Source organism: Pinus tabuliformis, chromosome 7 (assembly GCF_031772625.1).
Source record: "Pinus tabuliformis cultivar Carrire ecotype Pingquan chromosome 7, CPIR1, whole genome shotgun sequence".
Classification (NCBI taxonomy): Eukaryota; Viridiplantae; Streptophyta; class Pinopsida; order Pinales; family Pinaceae; genus Pinus; species Pinus tabuliformis.
The window spans coordinates 1,641,458,810-1,641,476,355 of NC_142293.1; the positions used below are offsets into that span (position 1 = coordinate 1,641,458,810).

The window sequence follows — 17,546 nt, forward strand, 5'->3', positions numbered from 1 at the left end:
TTGTATCCTTGAGAAATGATCTTAAAAAGAAAATATGATCAACTGAAGTTTGGACAGAGTTTTGAAATGCTAGGTAATATATTGTAGGTCTTAACTTTGTACAAAAATCACTTGCAAAAAAATTCTTAAAACATAATAAATATATAATGGCTAGAACATAAAAACATATACACAAAGATTTTCTCGTGGAACCCAAATTGGAAAAACCAAATTGATTTTTCATTATATTCTTTTCAATGTTACATATATATACATGTCAAAGCATTCATAAACACCAATCCATTAACCATGGATTAGAACATCACTGTAGTTCCCTTGACCGTATCTATAAAATATCATGGGAAAAAATCATCATGCCCAAAACCATGTGCAAAACCCATATACAAAACCATGGGTAGGTCTTCCCACCATCTTTGGGTCTGCCCCCTATCCTTAGGTCCACCCAACTATTCTTCGTTCCGCATTAAAAAAATTATCGTGCGTTCGTGCAAGGGGACTATTGGACTCCTATAAACCCCCTAACAAGGGAGGCCTCCACCCCCCTATGACCTCCGCATTGTGAGGTAATGTACAACATGTAGAGCTAGTCACAGAAATAATATAACACATACCCAACATATACTCAACAATATAATATACTTTGACCTTTAATTTATAATAAAATATTTATTTATAAAAACGATAATATTTTAATTTTTTATTACATAATTTTAAATTCAAAAAACAACTTAAATTCTTTTAAAATATCGGAATGGGTTTTTCCGTACACTAATCCCTTCCTAATTCTTCGAATATGTTAAACGTGCTTGTCGGTATAAAGGACTTTGACATAAGTAAGAAGATGATAAAGTTGTGTGATTTTTATGCTCCTAATGATTTGTCTAGTTTTTATACTTTTCATAAAAGAATATGACTGGGATGGCTTTAATTGGGTCTACTCATTAAAAGGTTGAATTTTTTTATATTTTTTATATAATTATTATTTATAAAGTTATTCATTTTAAATTTTATGATAATGACATAAGAAGATAAACCTTTTAAGATTTAAATTAAATTATATTTTTTAATTTAATATATATATATAGTATTATATTTTTTTTATTCAGTACTATATACTTTTTTACATGATCAATTTTAAAAATATTTATTATTTTAAAAAAATGAGCCATAATTTGTATTATTGATTATTAAATATCAATAAAACTTGATTATTAAATATCAATAAAATATAGTTTAGTTTAAAAAAAAATGAAGTGTAACTATTTTCCATTGAGAATAAGGTTATTGAAATGTTTAAGTGGCAGAGAACTATAATAAACCTAAAAAATATTTGATTTTTAATAAGTTTTATTGTGTTTTATAATTAAAACAACTATAGTATATTTTGGTTCTGGTTCTGTAAAGAGATCAAATTCATATTTCAAATTAAGAATAGAAAATTGTTTTGAATTATACCTGTACAATAAATTTAGATAAATTAATGGGAGGCCCACCGTCTTGACGCAACCTGGAAAAAATGTGAAGACTTCATTGGGAAAAGCATGGCAACCGCACAGCGCATTTCATTTCTTCTCATCATATAGCGAGCATCAGAAGTTGCAGAGCACATTAAGATCACACAGAGATGGCTAACGATTACCTTATACTCCACCATAAAAATGGAGGGTTTATGGATGCCCTAATTGCACAGCGCTTCATCGAATATCCCGATCACCATGTCACCCATCTACCCGTTATATTATATAGATTCTGTATCATCTTGGTTTCGTTCCTCCTCACTCAATTTCTCCACTGGGTTGAGAAACCCATGTGCCACCTCGGTAACTGTATCGAGCAGATTTTAAATCTGCCCTCACACAACGGAGGGCTTCTCGGAATAATCTTCAGAGTTCTGACAGGTCCAGATATTCTATCACATGCATTGTTATCATTTCAACTAATAAAATAGCCCTTTTAATTTATTATTGACTGGATCCTTGTTTTGTTCAGGAAGAGGCATAATCATCCCCCAGAGGGATAGTGAAACGTTCAGAAGCGCCATTGGGTATTTGGATCCTCGTCTGGATTTGGACAAAAGAGAAATAACTGTACTCAATGGAGATTGTAATAGGGGGACAACAATAATTCAAGCAGGGAGCCGATATTGTGCAGAAGTTTGCATAATGGCTTCCAAACTGGCCTATGAAAATGAATTATTTATCAGGAATGTGGTCACTAAACGTTGGAAGGTAATTAATGTTAAGTATAGGTTGAGTTTCAGTAGTCACACGTTACTGGAATTTTACTTGCCACATCAATATATTGGTCATTTTGCATATATGCTTCATGACTATTTGCCTTTTTGCAGATGCATTTTGTGGAGTTCTTCGATTGTTGGAACAGTAAGGAGTTAATTGCCTCAGATGTGTTGATTTCCATGCATTATTTTTTTTTGTAGGGAAGTTAGCAGTTTCTGATTTTCTGCATGTATTAATGTATGCTATCCTATATATGCACAGATTATCTGGGAAAAAACAGTACCCAAGCCTTCATATTCTGTGATAAACCAGTAGATGCTAGGCTGGTGGTGGTTGCTTTCAGGGGAACGGGGCTATTTGATGCAGATAACTGGATCACAGACTTCGACTTCTCATGGCACAAAATGGGCTCTCTTGGAAAAGTTCATGTGGGATTCCTTGAAGCAATGGGCTTGGCTAATCGCTCCAATAAAAAAATCTTAAAAACCCCATCGGAGCGTAAGAGAAAAGATATAATTCATGATCATGACAACGCTGAATTGCCAGATGAATTTGTCACAGAAGACGAGAAAAAGCCTCTGGCTTACTATGCCATACGCAAAAAGCTGAGCACATTGCTAGAAGAGCACAAGGATGCCAAGTTTATTGTGACAGGACACAGTTTGGGTGGTGCTCTGGCCATTTTGTTTCCTGCAATACTCCTCCTACATAAAAAAACACAGCTTATGAACAAGCTGTTAGCAGTTCATACATTTGGACAACCCAGAGTTGGGGATCGAAAATTCCGAGATTTTATGAATATGAATCTGAATGAACCTGTGACCAGGTACTTCAGAACGGTGTACTGCAACGACATGATTCCCAGGATTCCATATGATGATGAAGCACTTTCTTTCAAGCATTGTGGATTGTGTCTCTACTACAATAGCTTCTACAAACAAAAGGTATTACTTTCATAACATCTTTATGTTATTCTTTTGTTTGAAAAAAGAAGTAATGTTTTACTTTTTCTGTGCCTCAATTGCATTGCAGATAGTGAAGGAAGTACCAAACGGGAATTTCTCCATCTTATACTTCATACCGAATATGATAACTGCCACGTGGGAGCTGGTGTACAGTCTGATCATCCGATACGCGATGGGGAAAGATTTCAGTGAAGGTTGGTTCGCACTGTGTTTCAGATTTATGGGAATTTTGTTACCGGGTATGTCTGCACACAGTCCCGTGAACTATGTGAATGCAATTAGATTGGGTCACACAGACTCAACTGTTACAGACGAAGATTCAGACATCGATGGAATTGAAACTCCATTAATTAATGGGGAGGAAGGGACAACGGAAATGATGGATTGCTGGGAAGATGGGATAGGAAAAAGTAAATAAGGCGTGGAATTAATTGGTTGAACGCCACTTCTGTTGTTTGGTGGAAGAGTGGTAGCTTCTTTATTCCTTTGCCTTTAAATGTGCGCAGCCATGACAAGATTGTGAGGGATGCGTTTATTCTCCATTCACGAGACTTATCTATTAGTGATAATTTACTATTGACGAGACTTATATAGACTTATATATTAGTGATAATTTACTGTACCTTCCCCTCTTAGAGAATGAACATTGTTCGCTCCACAGCAAAAACATTGTTCTGTCATGACATTATTGTCAACTATTATAATAGCCACTAATAGAGTGAATATTCTGTGTTATTAGGATTATGGGTGATTGAATTTTTTCTGTTTTCTATTAGCTGGATTCCTTATGTTACATGCATAAAAATATAGTAATTTAACAAAGGAAAATAACTTTGATAATATAGATTTTGAAGTTTTAATAAAGGAAAATAACTTGGTAAAGCCTTTCGGGGAAACCCTTTAGCTCTCACTGATGTCTCAACTTTCTGTAAATTCGATATGGTATGTTTTAGATTTTTTTTTGGTAAACCAAGTTTTGTTTTCGGATGCACATGGCTTTCCAAGTTAATTAGACTAGATATATTTTTGCAGTTTGTAATTTCTATTATATGGTTTATTTTCGCTGGTATATATATATATATATGGGGTGGTTTGTCTAGTTTTTTTGAATAATGAATTTTGTAGTAAAAAAGATTTAAAAAATTATAATGTACTTTGATCTTTAATTTAGGAGTTGTTTTTAGTATAATTTTTTGGACTTTTTGGTGTGGTCGAAAATTTTGAGATGAAATTTTCATTTGTGTTATTTAAACTAGTTTTTTGGCTGTATATATAGTTGAACATTTTGAGGTGAAATATTGATTTGTGTTATTTAAACTAGTGTTTTGACTATATATATGGATTCAACACACTGGAAAATCCCTAGGGTATTTCGATTGTACAGGGGTTACCTATCAAGCTTGTGATTTCAATAAATTCTTGCCATATTTTAGAAAAATTAAACTAGAAAAACCCATCGAAAAAAATCTCCAAAAATTTTTCAAAAAACAACTCAATTAATTTATACTAAAATACTTTTTATATATAATAAGAAATGATAATATTTTAAATTTTTATTACATAATTTAAAATTCGAAAAACAACTTAAATTCTTTCAAAATATCCGAATGGGTTTTTGTGTACACCAATCCCTTCCTAAATCTTCGAATATGTTAAACGTGTGCTGGTTGGTATAAAGGACTTTGACACAAGTAAGAAGATATGTGGATAAAAGATAAAGTAGTGTGATTTTTATCTTGTCTAGTTTTATACTTTTCACAAAAGAATAGGACTAGGATGACTTTAATAATTGTGTTTCTTTGGGTCTACTCATTAAAAGTTTGATTTTTTTTATTATAATTATCATTTATAAAGTTATTAATTTTAACTTTTATGATAATGCGATGAGAAAAATAAACATTTTAAGATATATATATATATATATATATATATATATATATATAATATTATGTATATTTTTATATTAATTATAGGAATTTACATGGTAAGTTTTTTAGATAGAATATCAAAGGATATTGCTCACAAATCAGTACACTAGTATTTTTGATGTGGTTAAAATCTTCAAAGACGGAAACAGTCCACGGTTTGAGTTAACGAAGCCACTTCAGACAATTTATTAAATAAAAGAAAGAAAATTTACATAAGCTTCTCTGATGAATGATCACCTAACAAATGACCCACCATGCTCTTTAAATAGAGATCATGGACCAATTGGGTGTTAAGCCACAGAAGTGTTGGTAATACTGAGGAGAGAATGAACCATCAGATCACTTCATGTCTAGAACATATCATGACCATCAGATTGTAAGTTACAAAAAGTACATACTAAAGAAACACACTTTACCTAACTATACACTAGACCAAGTTATACTTAATTATTTCCTATGTGTCGGAGTATCCTAACATCCCCCCTTAAAAACAACTTGGGATAGGATTGAAGGATGTACACAGATGACACAATAGGAGAAGGATGGAGGCATTAGAGCCTATCCCCCCTTAGTGATAACCTCTTGAACTCCAACCATAAATCGAAGTTTAGTAAACTTTGCCTCTGTGAGAGCCTTTGTAAAGATGTCTTCAACATGATCATTAGTTGAACAATATTTCACTTCAGGAACATGGTCATGAATGAGCTTTTTGATGAAGTGAATGTGTACTTCAATGTGTTCGTTGCACTGATGTTGGACTAGATCTTTGCATAGTTGAATGGAACTTTGATTATCACACCAAAGTGTAGTCGGGTGTTGTTGCTGAAAACCAAACTCTGACAGGATCTAACGAAGCCATAGGGCTTCCTTACTAGCTTCAACGGTGCCACGATACTCTGCTTCCGCTGAAGAAAGATAAATGACACTTTGTTTCTTCAAAGCCCATGTAACAGGTCTAGAATCAAGAGTGAAGACATAAACTGCAGTAGACTTCTGATCATCAGGGTCACTAGCCCAATCAGAATCAGTGAAACCAACTAATAGAGGAGATGCTTCTACACTGTAATGAATCCCAAACTGAATTGTACCTCGAACATAATGAAGTATTATTTTAGTTGCTTTCCAATGAATTTCATGTGGGTTTTGCATAAACCAAGCAACAAGGCCAACAACAAAGGAAAGGTCAGGATGGGTATGGGTCAGATACAAAATTTTTCCAACAAGCTGACGGCATAAGGTAGCATCAACTTCAGGGGAAGTAGAAGTGACTGAAAGTTTGGCTCCAGACTGAAAGGGAGAAGGGGCTGGCTTACAGTCTTCCATGTGAAAGTGGCTTAGAATATCACATGCATACTTGGATTGAGAAAGGGAAATACCTTCTTTGGATTGCAATATTTCAAGACCGAGAAAATAATGCAAATGTCCTAAGTCTATCATTTCAAACTTTTTTTTAAGGATGGACTTCACATGGTTTATAAGATTGGGATCAGTACCAATAAGGATAAGATCATCAACATAAAGAACAAGAATGATAAGAGACTTACCCAGTTTCTTGGTGTAGACAATATTGTCAGAATGACACCTAGAAAAGCCAGTATCTAAAAGAAAGTTATCCATTTTGGCATACCAAGCCCGAGGGGCTTTCTTGAGGCCATAAAGGGATTTTTTAAGCCGACATACAAGGTTGGAGTCTATTTTTATAAAGCCAAGAGGTTGTTCCATATAGATTTCTTCATGCAAGTCCCCATGCAAGAAGGAAGATTTAAGATCCATCTAATAGACTTCCCATTTGAAAGAGGCAGCAAGGGAAAAAACAAGGCAGATAGAGTTCATTTTTGTAACAGGGGAGAAGGTTTTAGTATAGTCAATGCTTTCAACTTGTGAAAAACCCTTAGCAACAAGATGAGCTTTATGTTTATCAACTTTTCTGTCTGGTCCAAACTTGGTTCTGTAAACCCATTTGCATCTAACAAGTTTTTGTCCCTTTGGAAGAGGAACAGGGTCCCATGTATCATTTGCTAATAATGAATGATATTCTTCATTCATAGTTGCATCCCAATCTGGATGGCTTGAAGTGTCTATAAAGGTGTTAGGATCATAATTTGCTGAAAATTGAGCCAATAAAGAAGAGGCTCTATCGAACTAAGAACATGAACGACGCTGATTTGTAGGATCACCTGTTGCATCTCAAGTAGCACGAACCCATTTTGGAAGCTGAGGAGCTGAAGGAGGATCCTGAGAAGGTGGGGAATGATTGTCATCCTTGTTTTCATCATCTAAAGAAGGAATATTTTCAGAAGTAGAAGGGATAGAGAGAGGTGGCACATCCGCCGAGCTAGGCTCATAGGCCGATATATTTTCAACAAACTTGACATCTCTTCTAATGATAACATTTTTTTATTTAGGTTGAAGAAGTCTATATCCATTGACATCTTTAAAATATCCAACAAAAATACATTTTACACTCTTAGGTTCTAAGACTTTATGTTTCTCATCTGGAATATGGGCCCATGCTTAACTTCCAAAAACACGAAAGTGACTTACATCTGGTTTAATTGAGCTCCATGCTTCTTTAGGAGTGATATTGTTTAAAACCTTAGTAGGAGTGTGATTTACTATGTAATTTTCACAGTTAATTGCTTCTACCCAAAAATTAAGACAAAGTCCTTTAGGTTGAAGCATACAATTAGCCATTTCCTTTAAGGTGCGATTCTTCCTTTTAGCTACACCATTTTGCTATGGAGTATATGGACCAATATGTTTCAATTGAATACCATGCTCAATGCAAAAGTTAATGAATTTGTTGTTAACATATTCTCCGCCATTATCAGATCTTAGCTGAAGAATTTGATTTCCATATTGTTTCTCAATAAAGACCTTAAAGGCCAAGAACATGTTAAAGACTTCACTTTTGAGTTTTAAGAAGTATACCCAAGTGCGTCTAGAGAAATCATCAATGAAAGTTAAGAAATACTTGTAGCCAGAGAATGAAACAACTGGAAGTGGACCATATAAATCACTATGCACAAGATGTAAAGGGGGCTGAAGCATGCCAAGAGGCACATTTTTCAAAACTATCCCAATGATGTTTTCCGAGTACACATCCGGAACAAACACCATCTCTGCAAGATACCATAGGAAGACCTGTCACCATATTTTCTTTACATATATTTTGAAGGGAGCGATAATTTAAGTGGTCAAATCGCTCATGACAAAATTTGCTCACTTCATCATTATGTGCAACAAATACTGAGGGAAGAGTTGATGACTCAAAGTTGTTAAACTTATACAACATTATAGAATCATCAATAATTCCAGTAGCTAAAATCTGTCTAGCATCTCTTAGGTCCTTAATTACAACATCATGAGGTGAAAATTCTACGGTTTTATCTTCGCCTAAATGAGTTATCTGATATATAGATAGAAGGCTACAGGATAAGGTAGGGACACATAATACATCATTAAATTGACCATTGTCTATATGAATAGTTCCAATCCCTACAACACTAAGAGATCTATCATCACCAACATATATATTTTTGGTGTTACAATCATCTAAAGAAGAAAACACGGCTTTGTTTTTGACCATGTGATAAGAAGCTCCAGAATCAATGAGCCACTCATGAGAATGAGAAGAAGAAGATACATTTAGTGCATAAACAGATCAAGATGCTTGTCAACCACATGCAGAAAGTGTTATTCATGAAAATGAAGTTGAAGTTGAAGAGTGCTCAAAATGGATGTTATGCTTCTTCATTGCTACTTCCAAGGCTTTCATCTTCTTAAAGAATTTGGATTCTAAGTGACCATCACAATTACAAAAGTTGCAATGCCTATCAATATTCTTCCCTTTGTTTTTATTTGCCTTATCATTTTGTTGAGTTGATTTTTCATTTTGAAACTGAATTTCTTAGGACCCTTGTTTGGTTTAGGACCATTATTTTTAGGATGTTACTTCTTAGGATTGTTTGAACTTGGTTGTTGCTAGGCTGCTAAGGCTTTCTTAAAAGAGTTTCCAGTATTAAGAAAACCAAGATGTAAGAGTTTTTCTTGTTCTCTTATTAAAGAATCACAAAAGTCATCAAAAAATGGGGACTTGTAGGCTTGTCCTTGAGAAATAAAATCTTCTCTAGTAGAATTGAATGTGGAAATAAACATAGAGTAGGCTGATCCTAACTTAGTAAAAATGGAATATATGAGGCTACCATCTTCTTTCTTAACCTTAACACCTTCTAAGAGGAGTCTAAGGGTCTTGAACTTGGACAAAAAATCTTCAATGGAATAAAAATTATTGAGGCCCAACGTAAGCAACTCATTTTCGAGTTGATGGGCTCTAATTTCATTTTTAATTCCAAAAAAATTACTGAGTTTTTTCATTACTTCATTGCGGGTATCAATTTCTGCGATATGAAATCTAAAGTCTGGAGAAATAGACATCCCTATCAACCCACGTGCTTGATCTTCCTTATTTTCCCATTTGGCTTTGTTATCCTCATTTTGAGATTTAGACTTTTGGCTTGATGCTATTCTATAAAGACCTTTACTTCTGAGTAAATCCACCATGTAGGATAGCCATTGGATGTAGTTAGTGCTGTCAAGAATAACTAGGCATGAACTTTCCATTTTAAAAGAAATTGAAGCTGTATAAGTGTTCCAATGGAAAGATTTCGAAAAATTAGGCTAATTAAAAAAAATAGCTCTGAAAACAGCTTCCGGATGAAGGAGTTATGGCTTTTTGAAGAAAAGTTGTTGAAGATGCCAATGGATCACATGAATGTTTGGAAGTTGATGATAATGTTATATTTAAAAAAAATCCCTCCATTTCCAAACTTAATCTAATTAGCTCACCTTAAAAATGATTATTTTATGTGACCCACTTCTATAAATAAGTGAAAGCCACTTTTACAATGGTACTTTATGAACTATCTACTAAATTGTAACTTAAATAAAAGATAAAATGACTTTAGAATTATAAGTGACTCACTTTTTATAATGGGTGAGAATACTTTTACATAAAATGACTTTAAAATATAAGTTACATGTGTTTTTTGAAAAAATAACCCAACAAAATGAAAGACTTGAACCCATGACCTCTATTCTTATAAAGTAACCTTAGACCAAGTGAACTAGTTTAAAAGGCTAGAAATTATTGGAAAGGAGGAAAGGGTTTTTTTTTCTTTTCTCACTGAAGCTTTGGGGTGCATGCTTACTTGAAAAACTCATTTTCGCCTACAAAAAAAAAAAAAACAACACAAACCAAAAAAACAAGCAAAAGTATCCAAGCTTTGCGACTTAAGGTTAGGTTTGGCCTGAAACTAGATATTTTCCTCAATGTTTCTGATTTTCCGAGATAACACTAAGGCGCAACAGAAAAGAGCATACACATGAGAAGAATCCTTTATTTATATTTTTGGTTTGCCTATATTGCACAGAGTTGCAAGGAAAAGATCATACACACAAATGAAAGGTATAGATTCGGTAATAAAAAAATTATATAGGACTATAAACCGAAATAAATAGAGAGATAAATAACTGTCACTGCAAATAAAGACTCTATACCTTTAGATCTTAAAAATGATGTAGCTAGGGCTATAAGAAACCTTGTTGCGTGAAACGAAAGGGGTTCCTCATTGGAACAGACGTTCCTAACACAATAGAGCAGTCCTCTCGGCCTAAAAGTGGTCAGAAAAAATAGATCTAGGAAACGACAGTCGGATGTAATTGTACCGACTTTCGATTTGGATCACCAACGGATGCGGCCCTCGAATAACTCTGATACCATGTAGGAATTTATAGGGTAAGTTCCTTAGATAGAACACCAAAGGATCCCGCTCACAAATAGATCACATATTAGTACACCAGTATTCTTGACGTGGTTAAAACCCTCAAAGAGGGAAACAGTCCACGACTTGAGCCAACACGACCACTTCACGTAATTTATTAATGTAAAAGAAAGAAAATTTACATAAACTTCTCTCCCGAACAGTCACCTAACAAATGACCCTCCATGCTCATTAAATAGAGATCATGGACCAATCGGGTGTTAAGCCACATATCAAGTATTGGTAATACCGAGGAGAGAATGAACTGTCAGATCACTTCATGTCTAAAATATATCGTGATCGTCAGATTGTAAGTTACAAAAGGTACACACTAAATAAACATAATTTATCTAACCATACACTAGACCAAGTTATACTTAATTATTTAGGACTATGTGTTGGAGTATCATAACATTAATTAATTTTTATATAATATGATACATATTTTTACATTTGACAATTTTAAAAATATTTATTATTTAAAAAAATTCTATGATAATTTTTATTATTGATTATTAAACATGATTAAAACATAATTTAGTTTTAAAAAAATTAAGTGTAACAATTTTCTAGGTCATTGAAATGTCTATGTTGCAGAGAAGTGTCTCTATAACATTTTTTCTTCATTATACATCTTAGTAATGATGATCATGTTAAACATAAAAAGAATTCCATTCTCAATAGGTTTTATTGTGTTTTGCAACTAAAACCACTATAATATATTTTGGTTTTGTAAAGAAATCAAATTCATATTTCAAATTAAGAATAGAAATTTATTTAAACATTTAGTACTATCTTATTGTTTTCATAATAACAATGTAAACTTTGAAACAGGAACTATAAACTCAAAACAAGAACTTTTCCCAAAAAACTCCAAAAAGACATGAAAAAGAGTGCTAAAAACGAAAAGTGTGTATACTAGAATGATGGTTTTTTTTAGGGTCAATTTTGAACATGTTTTAAAAATGGCAGTGAGAACAAATTTTTTGTGCAAAAATTGTGCAAAAAATAACCTGAAAATGAAAAGTGCTAATAATGGAACGATGGATTTTTTTTAGGGTCAATTTCCAACATTTTAAAAAAATGCCAATAAAACCGAATTTTTATGTGCAAAAAACACCCTCAAAACGAAAAGTGTTGATGCTGGAATAACACTACTTTTTTTTTTGGTAAATTTTCAACATTTTGAAATAATGGTGTAAAAGATTTTGTTATGACTCTAAAAAACATTAAAATTTCAAAAAAAATAATGAAAACATAAAATTAAAAATAAAAACAATGAAAAAAACACAAAAAAAAAACCAAAACGTAAATAAAAATATATATTAAAAATAAAATTAAAAAAAGAAATCAATCATAAAAATGTAAAAAAAAAAAAAAAAAAAAAAACCAAAATTAACCTATAAAATATAAGAATTAAAAAATTTAAAAAAATTTAAAGAAATAAATAACAAGAAAAACATATTTTCAAAAAAATAACATTTTTTTTAATGTGGTAAACCATAAAAAAATTTGGAAAAAAAAAATAAAAATACTATAAAATTAAGTGAAAATAGGAAATTTTTAAAAAGCATTAAGAAAAACTAAAAAAATTAAATTAAATTAAAAACAAACTAGATTAAAAAAAATAGAAAAATAACAAAAGAAAAATTAAAAAACTACAAAAATTAAGATTAAAAACATTTTCAAAAAACCCTAAAAAACAAAAATATGCTGAAATTAAAAATAAAATAAAAACCCGAAAAACAATTAAAATTAAAAAATAAAATAAAAAAACATTAAAAAAAAAACCAAATTTTTTGGTTTTAAAAAAGAAAAAAGAAAAAAGAAAAAAAAACATTTCAAATTTTATATTAAAAAATTTAAAATTTAAAATTTAAAATTTGGATTTGACAATGATTTAAAATTTGGATTAAAAAACAAAAAAACGCATTAAAATTCAAAAAAGCTAAATATATTTTTTATATTTTTTAAAATAATATTTAAAATATATATGTTTTACAAATATATATAAAATAAAAAAAAAAAAAACATTTAATATATATATATATATATATAAAACAAAATTTATTTTTTATTTAAAAAAAACAATTTTTCGGCCACCGCCCCCACGAGCGGCCGTGCGGTGGCTATTTGATTCCGAGAATCGAATAGTCACTTCCCGGCCATCCCCACGGGCGGTTGGACGATGGCTATCCGATTTTCGGAATCGGATAACCACCACTCAGCCCCCTGTGGGGGTGGCTGGGTGGTGGTTATCTGATTCTCAGAATCAGATAGCCACCACTCGGCCGCCCGTGGGAGCGGTGGTCGATAAAATTGTTTTTTCTAAATAAAAAATAACTTTTGTTAAATATTTTTATTGTATTTAAAAAAAAACAAAAATTATATTTTATTAAAAAAAACAATTTTATCGGCCACCGCCCCCATGAGCGGTCAGGCAGTGGCTATTTGATTCCGAGAATCGAATAGCCACTTCCCGGCCACCCCTACGGATGGTTTGGCGGTGGCTATCTGATTCTCGGAATCGGATAGCCACCACTTACCCGCCTGTGGGGGTGGCCGGGTGGTGGTTATCTGATTCGGGTGGCCGAGCAGTGGCTATCCGATTCTGAGAATCAGATAACCACCACCCGACCACCCGCCCGTGGGGGTGGCCAGGAAGTGGCTATTCGATTCTCAAAATCAAATAGCCACCGCCTAGCTGCTCATGGGGGCGATGGCCGATAAAATTGTTTTTTTAATTAAAAATAAATTTTGTTAAATATGTTTATTGTATTTAAAAAAAAACAAAATTTATTTTTTATTTAAAAAAAACAATTTTATCGGCCATCGCCCCCACGAGCGGTGACTATTTGATTCTGAGAATCGAATAGCCACTTCCCAACCACCCACACGGGTGATTGAGTGGTGGCTTAGCCGCCTGTGGGGGTGGCCGGGTGGTGGTTATCTGATTCTCAGAATCGGATAGCCATCGTTCCGCCCGTGGGGGCGGCTGAGCGATGGCTATCCGATTCTGAGAATCGAATATCCACTTCAAGGGCGGTCAGGGGGTGGTTATCCGATTCCGAGAATCGGATAGCCACCGCCTGACCACTGGTGGGGGTGGTTATCCGATTCTTGGAATCGAATAGCCATCGCCCGACCGCCCATGGGGGTGGCTATCCGATTCTCGGAATCGAATAGCCATTGCCCGACCGCCCATGGGGGTGGCTATCCAATTCTCGGAATCGAATAGCCATCGCTCGGTTGCCCATGGGGGTGGCTATCCGATCCTCGGAATCGAATAGCCACTGCCCAGCCACCTGTGGGGGTGGCTATCTGATTCTTAGAATCAGACGGCCACCGCTCGGCCGCCCGTGGGGGTGGCGAATCGGATAGCCACCCCCACGGGCAGTCGAGTAGTAGTTATCCGATTCCGAGAATCGGATATCCACCGTCTGACCGCCCATGGGGGTGGCTATCCGATTCTCGGAATCGAAGATCAGATAGCCACCGTCCGACCGCCCATAGGGGTGTGGCCCTGGGTGGCGAAGCTGCGTGCAGATATATTTTTTAAAGTTTTAATCATAAATATATGTTTTTTAAAGTTTTAAATGTTTTTTTTTAATGTTTTTAATCTTTATTTTAATAGTTTTTTAGATTTTTATTGGTTTTTTTTTTTAATCTAGTTTGTTTTTTATTTTTTATTTTATCTTTTTGTAGTTTTTTGTTAATGCTTTTTAAAATTTTTCTATTTTTAGTTACTTAATTTTATAGTTTTTTATTTTTATTTTTTGTTTTTTTTTTCCAACATTTTTTATGGTTTACACACACACACAATTTAGAAAATAATTATTTACATTTCATACATTAGAAAATTTAAAGTCAAAAAATAGGTCTTTTAAAAAAGGGCCTGATGCGGAATCACCACTTTTTTAAATCAGCATGCATATTACTAACACTCTAAAACGTAATGTACCTGAAAAAAATTTAAAGTGCCGAAAACTATGCTCTAAAAAAAATATGTGTATTCTGCATCCCCCTTTTCAAAATCGAGTCACTATTTTGCTATCTCTACGAAACAGGTAACAATATCAGTTCCCGTTTCAAAGTTTACATTGTTTAATGATTAATTGTTTTCACGATGATTGAGGTTGGGATGGTAGAAGCACTAAACTTGAATGACTCCTATAAACTCATATACGATATGTAAATGTTGAACTCACTTGAAAAATAAAACTAACAAAAGAAATAACTACAAGAATTAGCCTTTTAGAATATTGTATTTCTTGTTTTATTGACATGGAAACATTGCATTCGAAAATACAAATATTTAAATTACCAAAAACCTAAATTAAAACCATGAGACAAAATCCATTTTGAATTACAACTAGTACAAGAAATTTAATACAATAAGAAAAATGACCTTATTACTTCATCATTAATATTAATGATTATCAAAACTAAAAGCGTATCTCCAAGTTTTATTAAAATCTAAGCAAAAAAAAAACATCTTTGGGATCTTGTATAACAACCTTTTGCGATACAGATACTCATACAACATAGATACAAAGATAAATTTGTGGATTAGATATTATTCCCTTGGGTTTATACTCCCTAGGGTTTTTAGTATTAATCCCTTGGGTTTATAATATCAATCCATTAGGTTTATTAATATTAAACCCATTGATATTATATACCCAAGGGATTAATACTATAAACCCTAGGTATATTATTATAAATCCCATGGGTTTACACTCATGGTTGACGATAGTCAACCATGGTCTAATGTCACATTGTGGAAAATATTGTCTTAATATGAAAATCAACCATGGTCAACCATGGTCCAATGTAGCATTGTGACAAAGATTGCCTCAACATGAAAATCAACCATGGTCAACCAAGTTTATTTTAGGGTTTATATACATTTACTTTATAATATTAATCTCTTGGGTTTAGTATTATTCCCTTCGGTTGATTTTCATATCAATCCTTTTGGTTTATTAATCTAAGGGCTCATATTACTAAGTTATAATATTATTCATAATGTTTATAATATTAATCCTAGGTTTTAATATAAATCCCTTAGGCTTATACTTCTGGTTGACCATGGTCAATCATGCTTATTTTAGGGTTTATAGTATTTATCTTAGGGTTATATTAGTATTAATCCCTTGAGTTTATTATTCCCTTCGGTTTATTAATATAAGGGTTAATATTCCTAGGGTATAATATTATTTACAGGGTTTATAATATTAACCCACGAGTTCAATATAAATCTCTTGGGTTTATAATCATGGTCAACCATGGTGCAACATCATATTATGACATAGATTTTCCCAATATGAAAACCAGTCATGATCTAACATCACATTGTGACAAATATTGTCTCGATATGAAAAATCAATCATGGTAGACCATGGTCCATTGTTGCACTGCGACAAAGATAGTCTCGCTATGAAAATGAACCATGGTCAAGTATTATTAACCATTGTCAACCATGGTGAGTCATGCTCAATCATGGTCTAATGTGACATTGTGACAAATATTGTCTCAATATGAAAATCAACCTGGTCAACCATGGTCTAACGTCGCATTGTGACAAAGATTGTCTCAACATGAAAACCAACCATGGTAAACCATGGACAACCATGTTTATTTTAGAGTTTATAATATTTATCTTAGGGTTTATATACCTTGGGCTTATAATATTAATACCTCGGGTTTAATATTATACCCTTGGGGTTAATATTAATCCCTTGGGGTTTTATTATTAACCCCTTGGGTTTATTATAATCCCTTGGGTTTATAATATCAATCCCTTGGGTTTATTAATCGAATAGTTCATATTCCTAGGGTATAATATTATTCATAGGGTTTATAATATTAATCCTTGGGTTGAATATAAATTCTTTGGATTTATAATCATGGGAAACCATGCTCAATAACCATGGTCGCATTATGTCATAGATTGTCTCATGGTCCAATGTCACATTGTGATAACAATGGTCGACCATGGTCCAACGTTGAATTGTTACAAAGATTGTGTCAGTATGAAAATCAACCATGGTAAACGAGGGCTGACCATGTTTATTTTAGGGTTTATATAACTTGGGTTGATAATATTAATCCCTTCAATTTAATATTATTCCCTTGGGTTTATAATCTCTTGGGTTTTTAGTATTAATCTCTTAGGTTTATTATTCCCTTCAGTTTATAATATTGATCCCTTGGGTTTATCAATCTAAGGGTTCATATTCCTAGGGTATAATATTATTGAGGGGGTTTGTAATATTAATCATTTGGTTTAATATAAATCCCTTGGGTTTATAATCATGGTCAACCAGGGTCCAACATCGCATTATGACAAAGATTGTCTTGATATGAAAATATACCATGGACAACCATTGTCAACCATCGTCAAGCATGGTCGACCATGGTCCAACGTCATATTGTGACAAATATTATTTCAATATGATAACCAATCTTGGTCAACCATGGTCAACCAAGTTCCAACGTTGCATTGTGAGAAAGATTGTCTCACAATGTATATTAATACTTTGGGTTAAATATTATTCCCTTGGGTTTATACTCCCTAGGTTTTTAGTATTA

The 17,546-nt window shown here is 33.1% G+C and overlaps 1 protein-coding gene across 1 annotated transcript; it reads left to right on the forward strand.

Annotated features, from left to right (window-relative positions):
* The first annotated feature begins 1,594 nt into the window (after positions 1–1,594).
* Positions 1,595–3,921, forward strand: LOC149254665 (triacylglycerol lipase OBL1-like). Its single transcript, XM_089457058.1, has 5 exons — positions 1,595–1,898; positions 1,990–2,228; positions 2,348–2,381; positions 2,499–3,181; positions 3,270–3,921. Exons 1-5 carry the CDS (start codon positions 1,625–1,627, stop codon positions 3,618–3,620), a joined length of 1,581 nt encoding a protein of 526 aa, XP_089313184.1. The 5' UTR covers positions 1,595–1,624; the 3' UTR covers positions 3,621–3,921.
* The last annotated feature ends 13,625 nt before the right edge of the window (positions 3,922–17,546 follow it).